Here is a 13,334-nt window from a genome sequence, read left to right as displayed (position 1 = left end):
CAGAGTTAAAGAGATCCCCTCCCATTGCTTTCTTTTTAAAGAGTCATTTTCCCATTTTTCCTAATGGAATACAGTCCATGTGATAGACTTAAGGATCTCTGTTTTTACAGAGATGGTCAATATAAGAAATGACCGTATGAAAAGTAATGTTACATCTTTTAAAAATCCACTGTTAAAAGATATCGTCCAGTTAGGGCCATTATCTCTTATGTAAGCCTCAACACAATAATTTCTTCTAAGAACTTAATGGTAAGAAGAAGTCTTTCTCTCCTGATTTATGAGTATACTTCTTTTTAATAGCTTTTTAATATTTCTCTTTTTCACTGCAGCTGCCAATAACCTACTTAAAGTTTTCAGGAACTATTCTTCTCTTGTTTCACTTATCACATGCCTCTTACTGTTTCCCCCATTTGTCTTTATTTTAATGAACTTATTTCAAAGACCTTCTTATAAACTTTCCCAAATCAGTTTATTAGAATTAGGCAGGTTATAAAAGACACATAAATAAAAGTTTAACTCGTTCTAAGGCCTTCACATGAAAAATGAATAATCCCTTGAAAGCTAGAGTTTAAGTTTTACCGTAAAGTTAATTCAGTGTTGTTTTTTTTTTTCTCTTTCCACATAGCTCATCTTTATGAGATTTGTCATTTTCCATTTTCAGTCCTCCTGAGTTGAGAGATACTTGTTTTACAGTCAGGGCGCCAAATGATGGCTGTGAATTTTCTGATCTCTGTGTCAGGATTAAAGTTGCCCTGTGTTTTTCCCCTCTCACTGACGCCCCAGGCAGGCTCTGCTCTTTCCATCTATCTGTGAGTCATCAGAAACAGGCAGAAGAACCAGTCAGTTGTCATCCCCAAGTGGTAGATGGAACTGAAACAGGGAATTTCCACCAGCTTATAATTTGGAGTATATACGAGGGTCCCACAAAGCATGGAGGCGAGAGATGCCGCGGAAAAGGATGGAGTCCACTCTTGCTGCTGCTCACAGAGCCGTACCTAGGCTTCTGAGCCCCCCGGCCAGGGAGGGGGGTACTGTAACCACTATGGTGTGACCACACATACAGCTGCTCCCTTGTGTGTCTAATGTTAAGTCCTAGAAGGTAAAATGTAGCACTGGATTTTCAACTTGATGTCAATTACATGAAGAGGCAAGGGGAAAAAAAAAAGAAAACTGCCAAAATATTTCTAGTTATTGGCTATACTTGTAGATAATTTTTTTTCTTCTTTATGTAAGTTTTTCTGCATTTCCTCTATGTCTTATAAGGAACCTATGTGGCTTTTATAATCAGAATAGCACTTTTTTATGTTAATACACACGTTTTTAAAAATGGAATTCAGTTCTTGATTTTTTCCCCCCCTTCAGGGGGAGGTTATTTAGTGTAATAATTGGACAAATAAGAATGAGTGTCTGTAATTGTTTACAATAATGAGTACACTTAACCTGTTGTTTCATGATGAGCATATTTTCGTCTTCTGTAGGACCTCCTCAAAGGATTGGGGCCGATTCAGGATTCTCTTGTAGTTCTTCATGAGCTGGGAGGGCAACTCAAGCAACAAGTGGACGCTTCGGCAGCATCAGCCATTCAATCCGATTGGGTCTCTTTGAGGCAACAATTACATGCCCTCGAACAGGCTCTCTGCAAACAGCAGACTGTGTTACAGGTACAGAGCTTATATTCAGCAGGTGTTATGAATTAGGCATCCTGTAAAACCTGGCCATAAATAGGAAAAGGAGAACTTTCATCATCAAACAATGCTTCCTTCAAGATCAAAAAATTTAAAAATAAACAAATTTGAAAGTTCCAGTGGGGTCAAAGAAAGCTGGGCGTCTTGCCCTGTTCTCTACCATGTAATTTTGCCCTAAAATCAGTGATTTTTTTTCCCTTGGTAAAATGTGTTCAATTAATAAATGTTAAGTAACTTTAATGTTAACACTCATGTTTACATAAGCTTTTGTAAGAATCAATATATCTCTCTTGATAATGTATTTTTAAAAAACTTTAATTGGTTAATTAATGGTACATAGAAGTAATTCTAAGCTTTAGGAAAATTACATAAATACAAAGAAGAAAGTGTAAATCATGGCAACCTTGTCTTTTTAGAAATGACATCTGGAGAATGGCAATTTGATGCAAGAATATGAAAAATAATTTTAACATCCACTTGCCCTTTCACTAGATTTCTAAATACCAATTTTCTTTTGTGGAAACAAAGGCTGGCGTTCTTGACTATGAAACCTTTACCAAGAGTTTAGAAGCTTTGGAGACCTGGATAGTAGAAGCTGAAGAAATACTACAAGGGCAGGACCCTAGCCACTCCTCTGACCTCTCGACCATCCAGGAAAGGATGGAGGAGCTGAAGGTAAGTGTGTTCAAATCCTCATCCCAGATCTAGCTTCTGCTGCTGCTTCTTTTTTTTATCTTGGCCAAGCATGTGCATTTTAATTGTTTAAAATTGTACTTCCTCTACCAGGGAATCGAGCCCATGCCCCCTACAGTGTAGTCACAGAGTCTTAATCACTGGTGTGCCAGAAAAGTCCCCCAGGTTTATATGCTCAGAATCTTAAGGGTAACTCAAAACTCCTGACATAGGCCTGCCATTTGTTCCCAAGAGAATTTTTGCCAGCTCTGCTTTCCTTTTCTCGTGAGAGGAGTGATGTTTGTGACCACAGCAGATGTCATGGTCCGTGATGGGGGACCCCAGGAGCAGTGCTATGTCTGCATCTCATTCTTCTTCCTCCTCCCTCTGGTCCCTCCTCACACTTAGTCCATGACCTCTGTCCATGTTCTTAAGCCTTTCATCGCTACCTTCATCCGCTCCCAGTTCAAGTTGCCCAGTCTCTCTCAGGGGCCAAGGCCAAGCTTCAACCTCCATGGACCTCCTTGAATCTCTCTCTCTCCCTCCAACCCATAATGCTACAATGATCTTTACCTTTTGCAGGGATTTACTTAATTATGAACTATATTAAAGTAAGTAAAATAATACAATAGACCTGCCCATTTTTATTATTATATTATCCCTCTGCTTAAACCCTCTATGGGTTCGCATTGCTCTCAGGATAAAGATGTGGTGAAGTATCAAGACCAGAAATACCCAGCTTCCACCCTCCTAAGGATCTCATCTTCACCACTGTCCCTGTCACTCTCCAGCCATTTGGGAGCTGCGATGTTTCCCAGCGTCTCTGGGGAAGATGTGCCCTGGCTTCCTTCTTCCTGGAATTCATTCCTTATCCCCACCAACTCCATGCCCACCAAAAGGAATCAGTTCCTGGTCCTTTTGTTCAATGGCGCTCTCAGAAAGCCTCCCCTTCTGTCCATGATCAGGCTCCCCAGCAATACACTGTCAGACCCACTGTTCTTTTTCTTCAGAGTTTCGTCATATCTTCTAATGACACTCATGCAATTAACTACTGTTCTCTCCACTACTGGAATAGTGTCTTACACTCTGTGAGCACCGTGTCAGTTTTGTTCACTGCTGATACGTACCCGTGGAAATTCTGGCATCTAGCAGGTTGCTTTTGGCTTTGACAGTTGGAAAGATTTATTCCCTCTCAGGGTGATGAGCCTTTTTTCAGAGCACGTAAAGTGGAAACACACAGCCAAAGGTGGCCTGACCTTTTCTTCTTCCTATAGCCAGTTTCCTCGATGGAGTTAAGGATGCCCACAGGGAAAGGCAGGACAGGCAGCTTTGTCCTGTGTGTGGAGGGACAAAGGAGACCAGAAAGCATAAACTGCTTTCTCAGTTGAGTCTCCCCAACTTAGGGGTTGGGGTCAAGAAACTAAAGCTGAAGCTGTTGAGATGACACATAGTAATTTCAGAGCTTAAGTGAGTTTGTGTTGTATCCAGGGAGAACCCATCAAATGTTGCTTATCTGGCTCTCTCACAAGCTGGGTGGTCTTAAGCAATTTCCTTAAAGAGTCTGTGCCTCATATTTCTTGTTGTAAATCAGGAATAGTAGTGGTTCTTACCTTATGGAATTGTTTTGAGGATAAAACGAGTTATTATCTATAAAGCTCTTGCAACAGTACTTTGTTTATAAGGGCTCAATAAATGTTAGCTATTGCTGCTATAACTATTATTATTATTATTAAATAATAGTGGAGCAGATTAACACGGATAAATGACATATAAAGGGTAGGAAATAAGTTTTTTCAGTCATCAACACAATTTTCATCCTTTATCAGTTCAAGCAAGCATTACTGCTGAGTAAATGATGCAAGTAAATAACACATGTAAACTACAAAGTGTTCAATAAAGGACAGAGAGTAGCCGTGCAGCAGTAGCAGCAGCAGCGCTGAAAGCTGATGGGGAGGTGCCGTTTTGCTTTCTGTGCAACTCTGGAGATGGCAAGTGGATGCCTAGAAACACAGAGGAGACCAAAGACCAGCTTCTCCCTGAAATCAGAAGTTCACTGTCCACTCTGAAAGTCCTCTGCCTTTTCTGACCGTGGTGCTAAACCTACTTTTGCATCTTGCTTCCAGGGACAGATGCTGAAATTCAGCAGCATGGTCCCAGATTTAGACCGTCTGAATGAGCTTGGATACAGGCTGCCCCTGAATGATAAAGAAATCAAAAGGATGCAGAATCTCAATCGGCACTGGTCTCTGATCTCCTCCCAGACTACGGAAAGATTCAGGTAGCGTAACCCAGAGATGTTTTGGCTACTCTGAAATATCTGTACAGATAGTTCATGATTTGTGTATATTTATACATTCTAGCGGAGAAGGCAATGGCACCCCACTCCAGTACTCTTGCCTGGAAAATCCCATGGATGGAGGAGCCTGGTAGGCTGCAGTCCATGGGTCACTAAGAGTCAGACACGACTGAGCGACTTCACTTTGACTTTTCTCTTTCATGCATTGGAGAAGGAAATGGCAACCCACTCCAGTGTTCTTGCCTGGAGAATCCCAGGGACGGCAGAGCCTGGTGGGCTGCCGTCTATGGGGTCGCACAGAGTCGGGCACGACTGAAGCGACTTAGCATAGCATAGCATACATTCTAGGTCTTTCCAGTGATACAAAATTTGAACTAAAAGTGGGCAACTCAAATTGTGATACGGTTTCCCATGTTGAATGTACTGAGGAATGTTTAATCTTGTTTTTATCAAAAAATAAAGCTTTTATATATGCTTTACCTTCTGAGCCACCAGGGAAGCCCTTTATATAAGAATATGTAAAAGATATATAATTTTATCATTAAAACATTTTTCTTCAGTTTTCTTTTTATTTTTTAAAACACTTACTACCTCATGGGAGAGCTTTGTAGAGGTCAAATTAAAATTGGAGGCAGAGAATATTTAATCTAGTTTTATGTGCTACAGGCATAAGAAAAAAGCAGCAACATTGTCATTCTTTTTCTTTCGTTCTGTCAGTAAGTTACAGTCATTTTTGCTACAACATCAGACTTTCTTGGAAAAATGTGAAACATGGATGGAATTCCTAGTTCAAACGGAACAAAAGTTAGCAGTAGAGATTTCAGGCAATTATCAGCATCTTTTGGAGCAGCAGAGAGCACATGAGGTAAGTTATGCCAGTACTGTTTTGGCTGATAAAACAGTGTTAGGCCTTTGAAAGATGCTGCAAAAAATGCCATGTGGAAGAAAGACCTGTACTGTGCGCCAAGTCTGCTCAAATGCATGCAATGTTTTTGTCGTCTTTTTTAAGCTTGAAGTTTTGATATCTTAATCCCAAAAATGTGATTGGTTATAAGCATGGGACAGGCTTCAATATCCTGCAAGGTATCATGTCAGAATTACGGTAAGGTAATTTCCAAGTTGAGTTACAGACTACAATAATATTTCTGAGGCTAGTTGCTTAGAGATTACACTTTGGTCAAAAATCTCTAATAAATTAAAATTGTGAGTTCTTTAAAAAGCACATACATGTTTTATACTAGAAAATCAAGCTACCAAACATCTCCCAGTGTACTTCCTGATCAAATTGCATTATAATTCTTTCTCAAGAAACATCTAGAGTGAATTAGATCCGGAAAGCAAATTAATAAATTTGCTGTTAGCCTCTATTTTGCTGTTTTCTAGTGTAACTAAGTTGCTCCATGTGTTTATGAAATACACACAAACGGAGATCCAGGATTCCTAGGGCAGAGAAAAGCTAAAAGCTGGAAACTTGCTGATGAGTATGGAGCTTTGGGAAGGCATTGTGAAAATAGTCTAAAATTGATTGTGGTGATAGTTGTATAACTGTAAATATAAGAAAAATTATTGCACACTTTAATCAGATGAATTATATGATATAGAATTCTATCTCAATAAACCTGTTTAAAAAACAGTGAAAATTTGAAAGTCTTAGTGGTGAAACAATTTTATTAACTAAGCTAAATTGAAAAACAATGAGTTTATTAAAAATGGTGGATTTTTTCCATTCTTCAACTTTTTAAAAGGTTTTAGAACTATTCTGTCTAAAAATGGACTGTATTCTGCATATAAAATAAACCAGAATACAAATTATGTATTAACTAACTTTATTGGGTGATTTTGAAAGAAAGAAGGGAAACATAATTATACTTTTAGTCACAGTCTTAGTAAACAAAAACTAAACTGTATCTTTAAGTTTATCTTAATGGATAGTTTTTAAAATGTTCTTACCTTGCAGGATTTTATATATTAATACAGCCTGATTCATCTGGAAGTGTTTTTCATAGTCTTGCTTAAACCAGAATTTTTGGAAAGTTTTTGGAGAACTGGTCAGTAAAATTAGGAACTCTAAATTATGTTTTTCTTTTTTTTTTTTTAAATAACAGTTGTTTCAAGCAGAGATGTTCAGCCGTCAGCAGATTTTGCACTCAATCATTTTTGATGGACAGCACCTTCTAGAACAAGGTCAAGTTGATGACAGGTAGGATCTTTGATATTGTATCACAAAGAAAGGTTCCAGTAAATTAGTCATTTTCTTTGAGCAGATTAGAGAATATATGCCTAAAGCAAGTGTCCCACAAAGGACCCTCAGTAATTAGAGGAAGGACTTGTCTGAACCGCTGAAATGACTGAGTATTGAATCTTTTTAAAGAACCTCTGTTGTGTTATATGAAGGACATAGAGTAATTGGAAATCACCTAGCCAATCTTTGCTAGTGGTCTGGAGAAGACTGGAATTAAAATAGATCAGAATGAATTGTGTCAATGATGTGTCAACAGATGCTGGTAATATTCTCATACAGTTGCAGAAATTTTATTCCTCAGAGTAGCACAGAGGTCACTAGACCATCTCTCTTACTTACAAATGAAAAATTGAGGCCCAGAAACGTGAACTCATTTGACCAAGATCACATAACTAAGTAGCAACAGAATCAAGCCTAGCCCTCATGTACCTGGTTTTTACTCAGGAAAAGCCAGGTTTCCCTTACCATGATTTGGAAATGGCTTGCTACCTTAAGTCAGATTACACTCAGTCTGAAACCCTGCTTTCTCTTTATTGCTAAGCAAAGTATCTCTGTATTAAAAATACAGAGTAAAATCTAGCCCCTTTTTAAATTTATGGTATGTGAATTGGCAGCTTCGTCTTGTGTTACCTTTCCTAGGAACAGTATTTACTCTACCCAATCAATTTTCTATGGTGATATTTGGAATACAAACCTCGTTTCTTTTATCACATTTGTATGTCTTTTCCATAATTAGGACCAGTTCAGTTCAGTTCACTTCAGGCGCTCAGTCATGTCCGACTCTTTGCAACCCCATGAATCGCAGCACACCAGGCCTCCCTGTCCATCACCAACTCCCGGAGTTCACCCAAACTCTTGTCCATCGAGTTGGTGATGCCATCCAGGCATCTCATCCTCTGTCGTCCCCTTTTCCTCCTGCCCCTAATCGCTCCCAGCATCAGAGTCTTTTCCAATGAGTCAGCTCTTTGCATGAGGTAGCCAAAGTGTTGGAGTTTCAGCTTTAGCATCAGTCCTTCCAAAGAACACCCAGGACTGATCTCCTTCAGAATGGACTGGTTGGATCTCCTTGCAGTCCAAGGGACTCTCAAGAGTCTAGTTGTGATTATAATTAACTTAGTCCTCCCCACACACACAAAATAGAAAATAAGTCATTATTTTGATTAAGAGTGTGTTGGGTTTTTTTTCATGTTTTGGAACCAATTTTAGTCTTAAGTGGATATTTCTTTGGAAGTACATGAAAGATTTTCATGGTTAAACTTGGAACAACAAAATTTGATGCCATATTTATTCTAAGGAAGCCAAACTTAAATGTGAGCTTAACTAAGAATTTAAGGCCTTTAGAATAAGACATACTCAAATGCAATCAACTTATCTTTTGCTTTATCCTCCCTTCTCTGTGACAATATTATAAAAGCTCACATCATTAAGTAAAATAAAATTTAAAATTCATGTGCAAGCCAACATCTATTAAATTTTAAATGTTAGCAGGGAAAAACACGAAGGAGATGAAAATATGAGGATTGGACCTGAGAATAATTTTGAACGTTGCTAGTAGGAAAAAAAAAATTCAGATGCGAGCATGTTGATAAATAAGAGAGGTCCTAGATTACCAATGTATTGTGTTTTAAAGGTTTGTTTATACGTTTGGTTTTGAGAGTTCAGGTTCAGCACTGAGCCCAGTGTCATGTTTTGAGTAGTTCCTCATGCTGTCAGATAGCTCCAGACAGCTTAGTTCTACAAAGTGAAGATGAGGCTCCAGAGAGACCCTGAATGCTAGCTGATAGGGAAACAATATGTATGGTACTCTTACAGAACATCCTCAAGGCCTGGAGTTAGACATTGTCAGAGATGACGGATGCTTGCATCTTTTAAGGAAGTGTCATGAACCTAATTCATCATATTTGACCTTACAGATACGTCCACCTATTCTGATACACTCACTGTTTGCAAACACTGATAGTTTAACTGTTATTACTTTTTTAATTCTTCATATTTAGTTCTATTGTAAATAGATTATAAACATCAGAATTTTCTTTCAAAAACAGAAGCACTGAATAACACATTTGGTTACAAAATCAAAGTTTTTAGTGTGTGTGTTAGTCGCTCAGTCATGTCCAATTCTTTGTGACCCTGTGGACTGTAGCCCTCCAGGCTCCTCTGTCCATGGAGTTCTCCAGGCAAGAATACTGGAGTGAGTAGTCCGTTTTCCAGGGGATCATCCCTACCCAGAAATGGAACCCATGTCTCTTAAATCTCCTGCATTGGCTGGCGGGTTCTTTACTGTTTGAGCCACCAGGGAAACCGAAGTTTATAGTAGCCCTAGGTAATATATCAAGAATATAGGAGTCCAGAATAATAAATCTAATTCAGATTAGAACCCATCTGCAAGAGGAAAGAAAAGCAAAATGAGTAACATAGAGAAAGAGCAAGTAATGTTACACTTTACTACTAAAATGTGTGACTAGCACCATTATCTACAAAGAAACCCAGTCTATTTGATACTGGACAAACCAGTTCTAGAGCCACAGTTGGCTGCTAAAGAAACATAATTAAAAAAAAAAAAAAAACCTACCAACATTTTTTAAAGTTAGGAAACACAGAGGTAGGAAGAAGCAACTAAAAGTTCTGAGATTAGTCAGCCTGATATTGAGAAAGCTTAAATAAAATTTGATGTCTCTAAGTATATGGACAACCTTTATTCAAAAATGATGATTAGATAGTTTACATTTTTCTAAGAACGGGTAAAGTGGGCTTAAAATGTAGAAGGGATGTTTTAGAATGTGAAATAATTTGCTAAAGATTAGGGCTGTCTATTGTGAGGGAATAGTGAGAGTTTATGGAGTACAGTTTTTCAAGTATTTTTAAACAACATAATTTTATCCAAGTGGTTTATGATTCTAGCTAAAATAACCCAGTTTTGTTCATCCAAAGTGGTTTATAATTGTAGCTGGAGACAGAGGTTGTAAATAAGCTGGTCTCCTCACTTTCTCCTGCCGTGGCATACTTAAGATGCTGCCACGTGCTGGGCGTGTCCAGGGGGTCGTTTCCACTGAAGCCGCTGTCTTATGTTCTATCCCCTCTCGTGCACTCGGAGTGAATGACAGTGACCTTACAGATATGTCCACCTATTCTGACACACTGTTTGCAAACTAATAAAGTGAAAGTGAAGTCGCTCAGTTGTGTCCGACTCTTTGCAACCCCATGGACTGTAGCCTACCAGGCTCCTCCATCTATGGGATTTTCCAGGCAAGAGTACTAGAGTGGGTAGCCATTTCCTTCTCCAGGAGATCTTCCCAACCCAGGGATCGAACCCGGGTCTCCCGCATGTAAAGCGTCCCGCAGACGCTTTACCATCTGAGCCACCAGGGAAGTCCTGGTGGACCGATAGTTTAACTGCTTATTAATTTTTTAAATTACATTCAGTAGAGCTGACAGTAGATCACAGCATGATATATGAAGAACTCTATCCTAGATGGGGCTTCCCTGGTGGTTCAGATGGTAAAGAATCTGCCTTCTGTGCAAGAGGCCTGGGTTTGATCCCTGAGTCAGGAAGATCCCCTGGAGAAGGGAATGGCTACACACTCCAGTACTCTTGCCTGGAGAATTCCATGGACAGAGGAGCCTGCTGGGCTACAGTCCATGTGGTGGCAAAGAGTTGGACCCGACTGAGCAGCTTACACTTTTACAACACTTTCATCAGGATAACAATGGTTTTCCTTATGTAATTATTTCTTCACCAGGGATGAGTTCAACCTGAAACTGACCCTCCTCAGTAATCAGTGGCAGGGGGTGATCCGCCGGGCCCAGCAGAGGCGGGGCATCATTGACAGCCAGATCCACCAGTGGCAGCGCTACAGGGAGATGGCAGAAAAGCTCCGTAAATGGCTGGTGGAGGTGTCCTGTCTGCCCGTGAGTGATCTGGGCAGTGTCCAGATACCACTGCAGCAGGCAAGGGCCCTCTTTGATCAAGTGCAGGTAAGGTGCAAAGCAGGCTATTTTTAAACCTCTTCTGTGTGTTCACTGCATGCTTTACCCTAACCCCGGTTCTTCAGGATTCTAGAGTGGCACTGGAATGGCAACAAGCATTGTTCTCAAATGTCCGCAGAAATGTACAAAATGATCCATTACAGAGTCCATATTTAACAGTGAAAGTCCCACCTTCTTCAAAGACTGCCTGCACTTCACCCCCAATGCCCTCTCAGCAGCTCAGTGAGTCCCAGCTTGGATGGAAATGCAGTGGCAAGGACAGGGAAACCTGGCATTGATAATACATATTTTACTCATGAGCCGTTTAAACATGAACCTTAAATATTCCAGAAAAGGTGAAAGGATCAGCCCTGGGTGGGCTGTTTGTCCATTCCCCTTACTTTCACCACCTGGGAGTTTGGGACTCCAGCCTTTTAAATAGAGACCTCCTCATCCTCTCATCGGTCCCTCCCAGTATATTTCGTGGACTCCTCTTTCTTAAAGGTCATTCTCTTGCTTCCTGTCTCCTCCTCGCTTCGCTGGGAAACCCCATCTCTACACATGGTTTCCACTGCTCCCTACCAGGAAAGAAGGGTCACTTTGGATCTTCTGGTCACATTCACCTCCTGAGCCTCCAATTTATGCATCCAGCCACCTTTTAGCTTTATCTGCATCACAGACATAATATACTTGGTGGGTTCTAATAGCATCTATGATCCCTGAACCAACCACTCTCTATCAATCCACTCCATGTGTCCAAACCAAGGAAATGTTATCACTGGTCTATATCCATCAGCAACCCTAGAGTCCTTCTAGAGCTCTACTCTCCTTTTTTCTCATGCTTCTTGAATCTTATATCCCTCAAGTCTTCATCCCCACTGCCACTGCCTTAGATTAGGTGGTCATGATTTCTTCCCTAAATAGGCAAGCGCTTCCTAACCTATCTTTGTTATTGTTGTTTAGTCTCTAAATCATGCTGACTCACTCTCTTGCAACTCTATGTACTGTGGTTCACCAGGCTCCTTTGTCCATAGAATTCTCTAGGCAAGAATACTGGAGTGGATTGCCGTTTCCTTCTCCAGGGAATCTTCCAGACCCAGGGATCGAACCTGCATCTCCTGCATTGGCAGGCACTTTCTTCACCACTGAACCACCAGAGAAACCCTAACATGTCTTAGGGTATCCGATATATGACTTTCTTCCACTCCATTTTCTACCTGATGGCTTAATACTCTTCCATGAATCTCAGTCACTTTTACTATAAAAATCAATCTTCTCTTCAAGGTCTGGTCTTGCCTTATCTAACACCACTCACTTATAGACATCCTACATTCTAGCCACTGACAACTGAGTCTAGTGTCCTGAACTCCTCATAATTTATACTCTTGAGTGAGTTTGCCCATCCTTATTTCTCTGTGCGGAAGGTGTTCTCTCCCTGACTCCTGGCCTCATCACACCAGATCCTCCTTCATCTGGTTGTATCCCTTTGTCTTTCAAGACTCATGAGGCTTTTGCCTCTTGAAAAAGCCTCACTGTGCCCTCCAAGTGGGTCAGACATCCCTCTGTGTCTCTTTGCATTAGCCTCATAGAGAAGTCAACTTCATAGAGAAGTCACTCCACTCCAGTACTCTTGCCTGGAAAATCCCATGGACGGAGGACCCTGGTGGGCTGCAGTCCATGGGGTCGCTAAGAGTCGGACACGACTCTAAGCGACTTCACTTTCACTTTTCACTTTCATGCATTGGAGAAGGAAATGGCAACCCACTCCAGTGTTCTTGCCTGGAGAATCCCAGGGACGGCGGAGCCTGGTGGGCTGCCGTCTATGGGGTCGCACAGAGTTGGACACGACTGAAGCAACTTAGCAGCAGCAGCAGCAGCAGCATAGAGAAGTCTTCCTGTTGCATCATGACTGTTTAAAAGTTGGCAACAGAAACTAAGCCCTGTCTGTGGAATTCTCATTTATTTATATGTTCCTTCACTTGGGCCCAAAGTATAGGGTCAGTAAAGCTTTGGGGGGAAAAAAGCATGTTATGGATGCAGAAATTTAGGATTATTTAAAAACACTTATAACGGGGATATGGTGAAGAGAAGAATGAGAAAGTCAAAAATCTCCGGTTCCTTTCAGTTCAAAGAAAAAGTGTTCCTGCGGCAACAAGGTAGCTACATCCTCACTGTGGAGGCTGGCAAGCAGCTTCTGCTTTCGGCCGACAGCGGGGCTGAGGCCACCCTGCAGGCTGAACTCGCTGAGATCCAAGAGAAATGGAAGTCAGCAAGTGTGTGTCTGGAGGAGCAGAAGAAAAAACTGGCTGGCTTGCTGCAGGTAAGTTCAGCTCTTCCCTCCTATGGGCCTCGTGTGGTTTAAAATGCCCTTGTAATAGTTGTGCTGCTTCCTCAATGTCATTTATCCTGTGAATCAAATAATGCTGATCATTACATCAGACCTTGCAGTATTTTGTCCCCTGTGTCTCGTTTA

The 13,334-nt window shown here is 40.7% G+C and overlaps 1 protein-coding gene across 16 annotated transcripts in view; it reads left to right on the top strand.

The window, feature by feature from the left end:
* The window catches only part of SYNE1 (spectrin repeat containing nuclear envelope protein 1), a 495,794-nt gene that overhangs the window by 387,686 nt on the left and 94,774 nt on the right, over positions 1-13,334 (top strand). For all 16 annotated transcript variants that reach the window (XM_055536003.1, XM_055535999.1, XM_055535996.1 and 13 more), the window contains 7 exons: positions 1,479-1,661; positions 2,214-2,360; positions 4,481-4,635; positions 5,371-5,518; positions 6,759-6,853; positions 10,636-10,870; positions 12,987-13,181. In XM_055536003.1, the coding sequence (XP_055391978.1) occupies positions 1,479-1,661; positions 2,214-2,360; positions 4,481-4,635; positions 5,371-5,518; positions 6,759-6,853; positions 10,636-10,870; positions 12,987-13,181 (1,158 nt within the window). The remainder of the gene's footprint in view (positions 1-1,478; positions 1,662-2,213; positions 2,361-4,480; positions 4,636-5,370; positions 5,519-6,758; positions 6,854-10,635; positions 10,871-12,986; positions 13,182-13,334) is intronic.

The sequence above is a fragment of the Bubalus kerabau genome, chromosome 9, assembly GCF_029407905.1.
Source record: "Bubalus kerabau isolate K-KA32 ecotype Philippines breed swamp buffalo chromosome 9, PCC_UOA_SB_1v2, whole genome shotgun sequence".
NCBI lineage: Eukaryota > Metazoa > Chordata > Mammalia > Artiodactyla > Bovidae > Bubalus > Bubalus kerabau.
The sequence above is the reverse complement of the archived record's forward strand: the minus strand, read 5'-3'. Positions and strand labels throughout refer to the sequence as shown.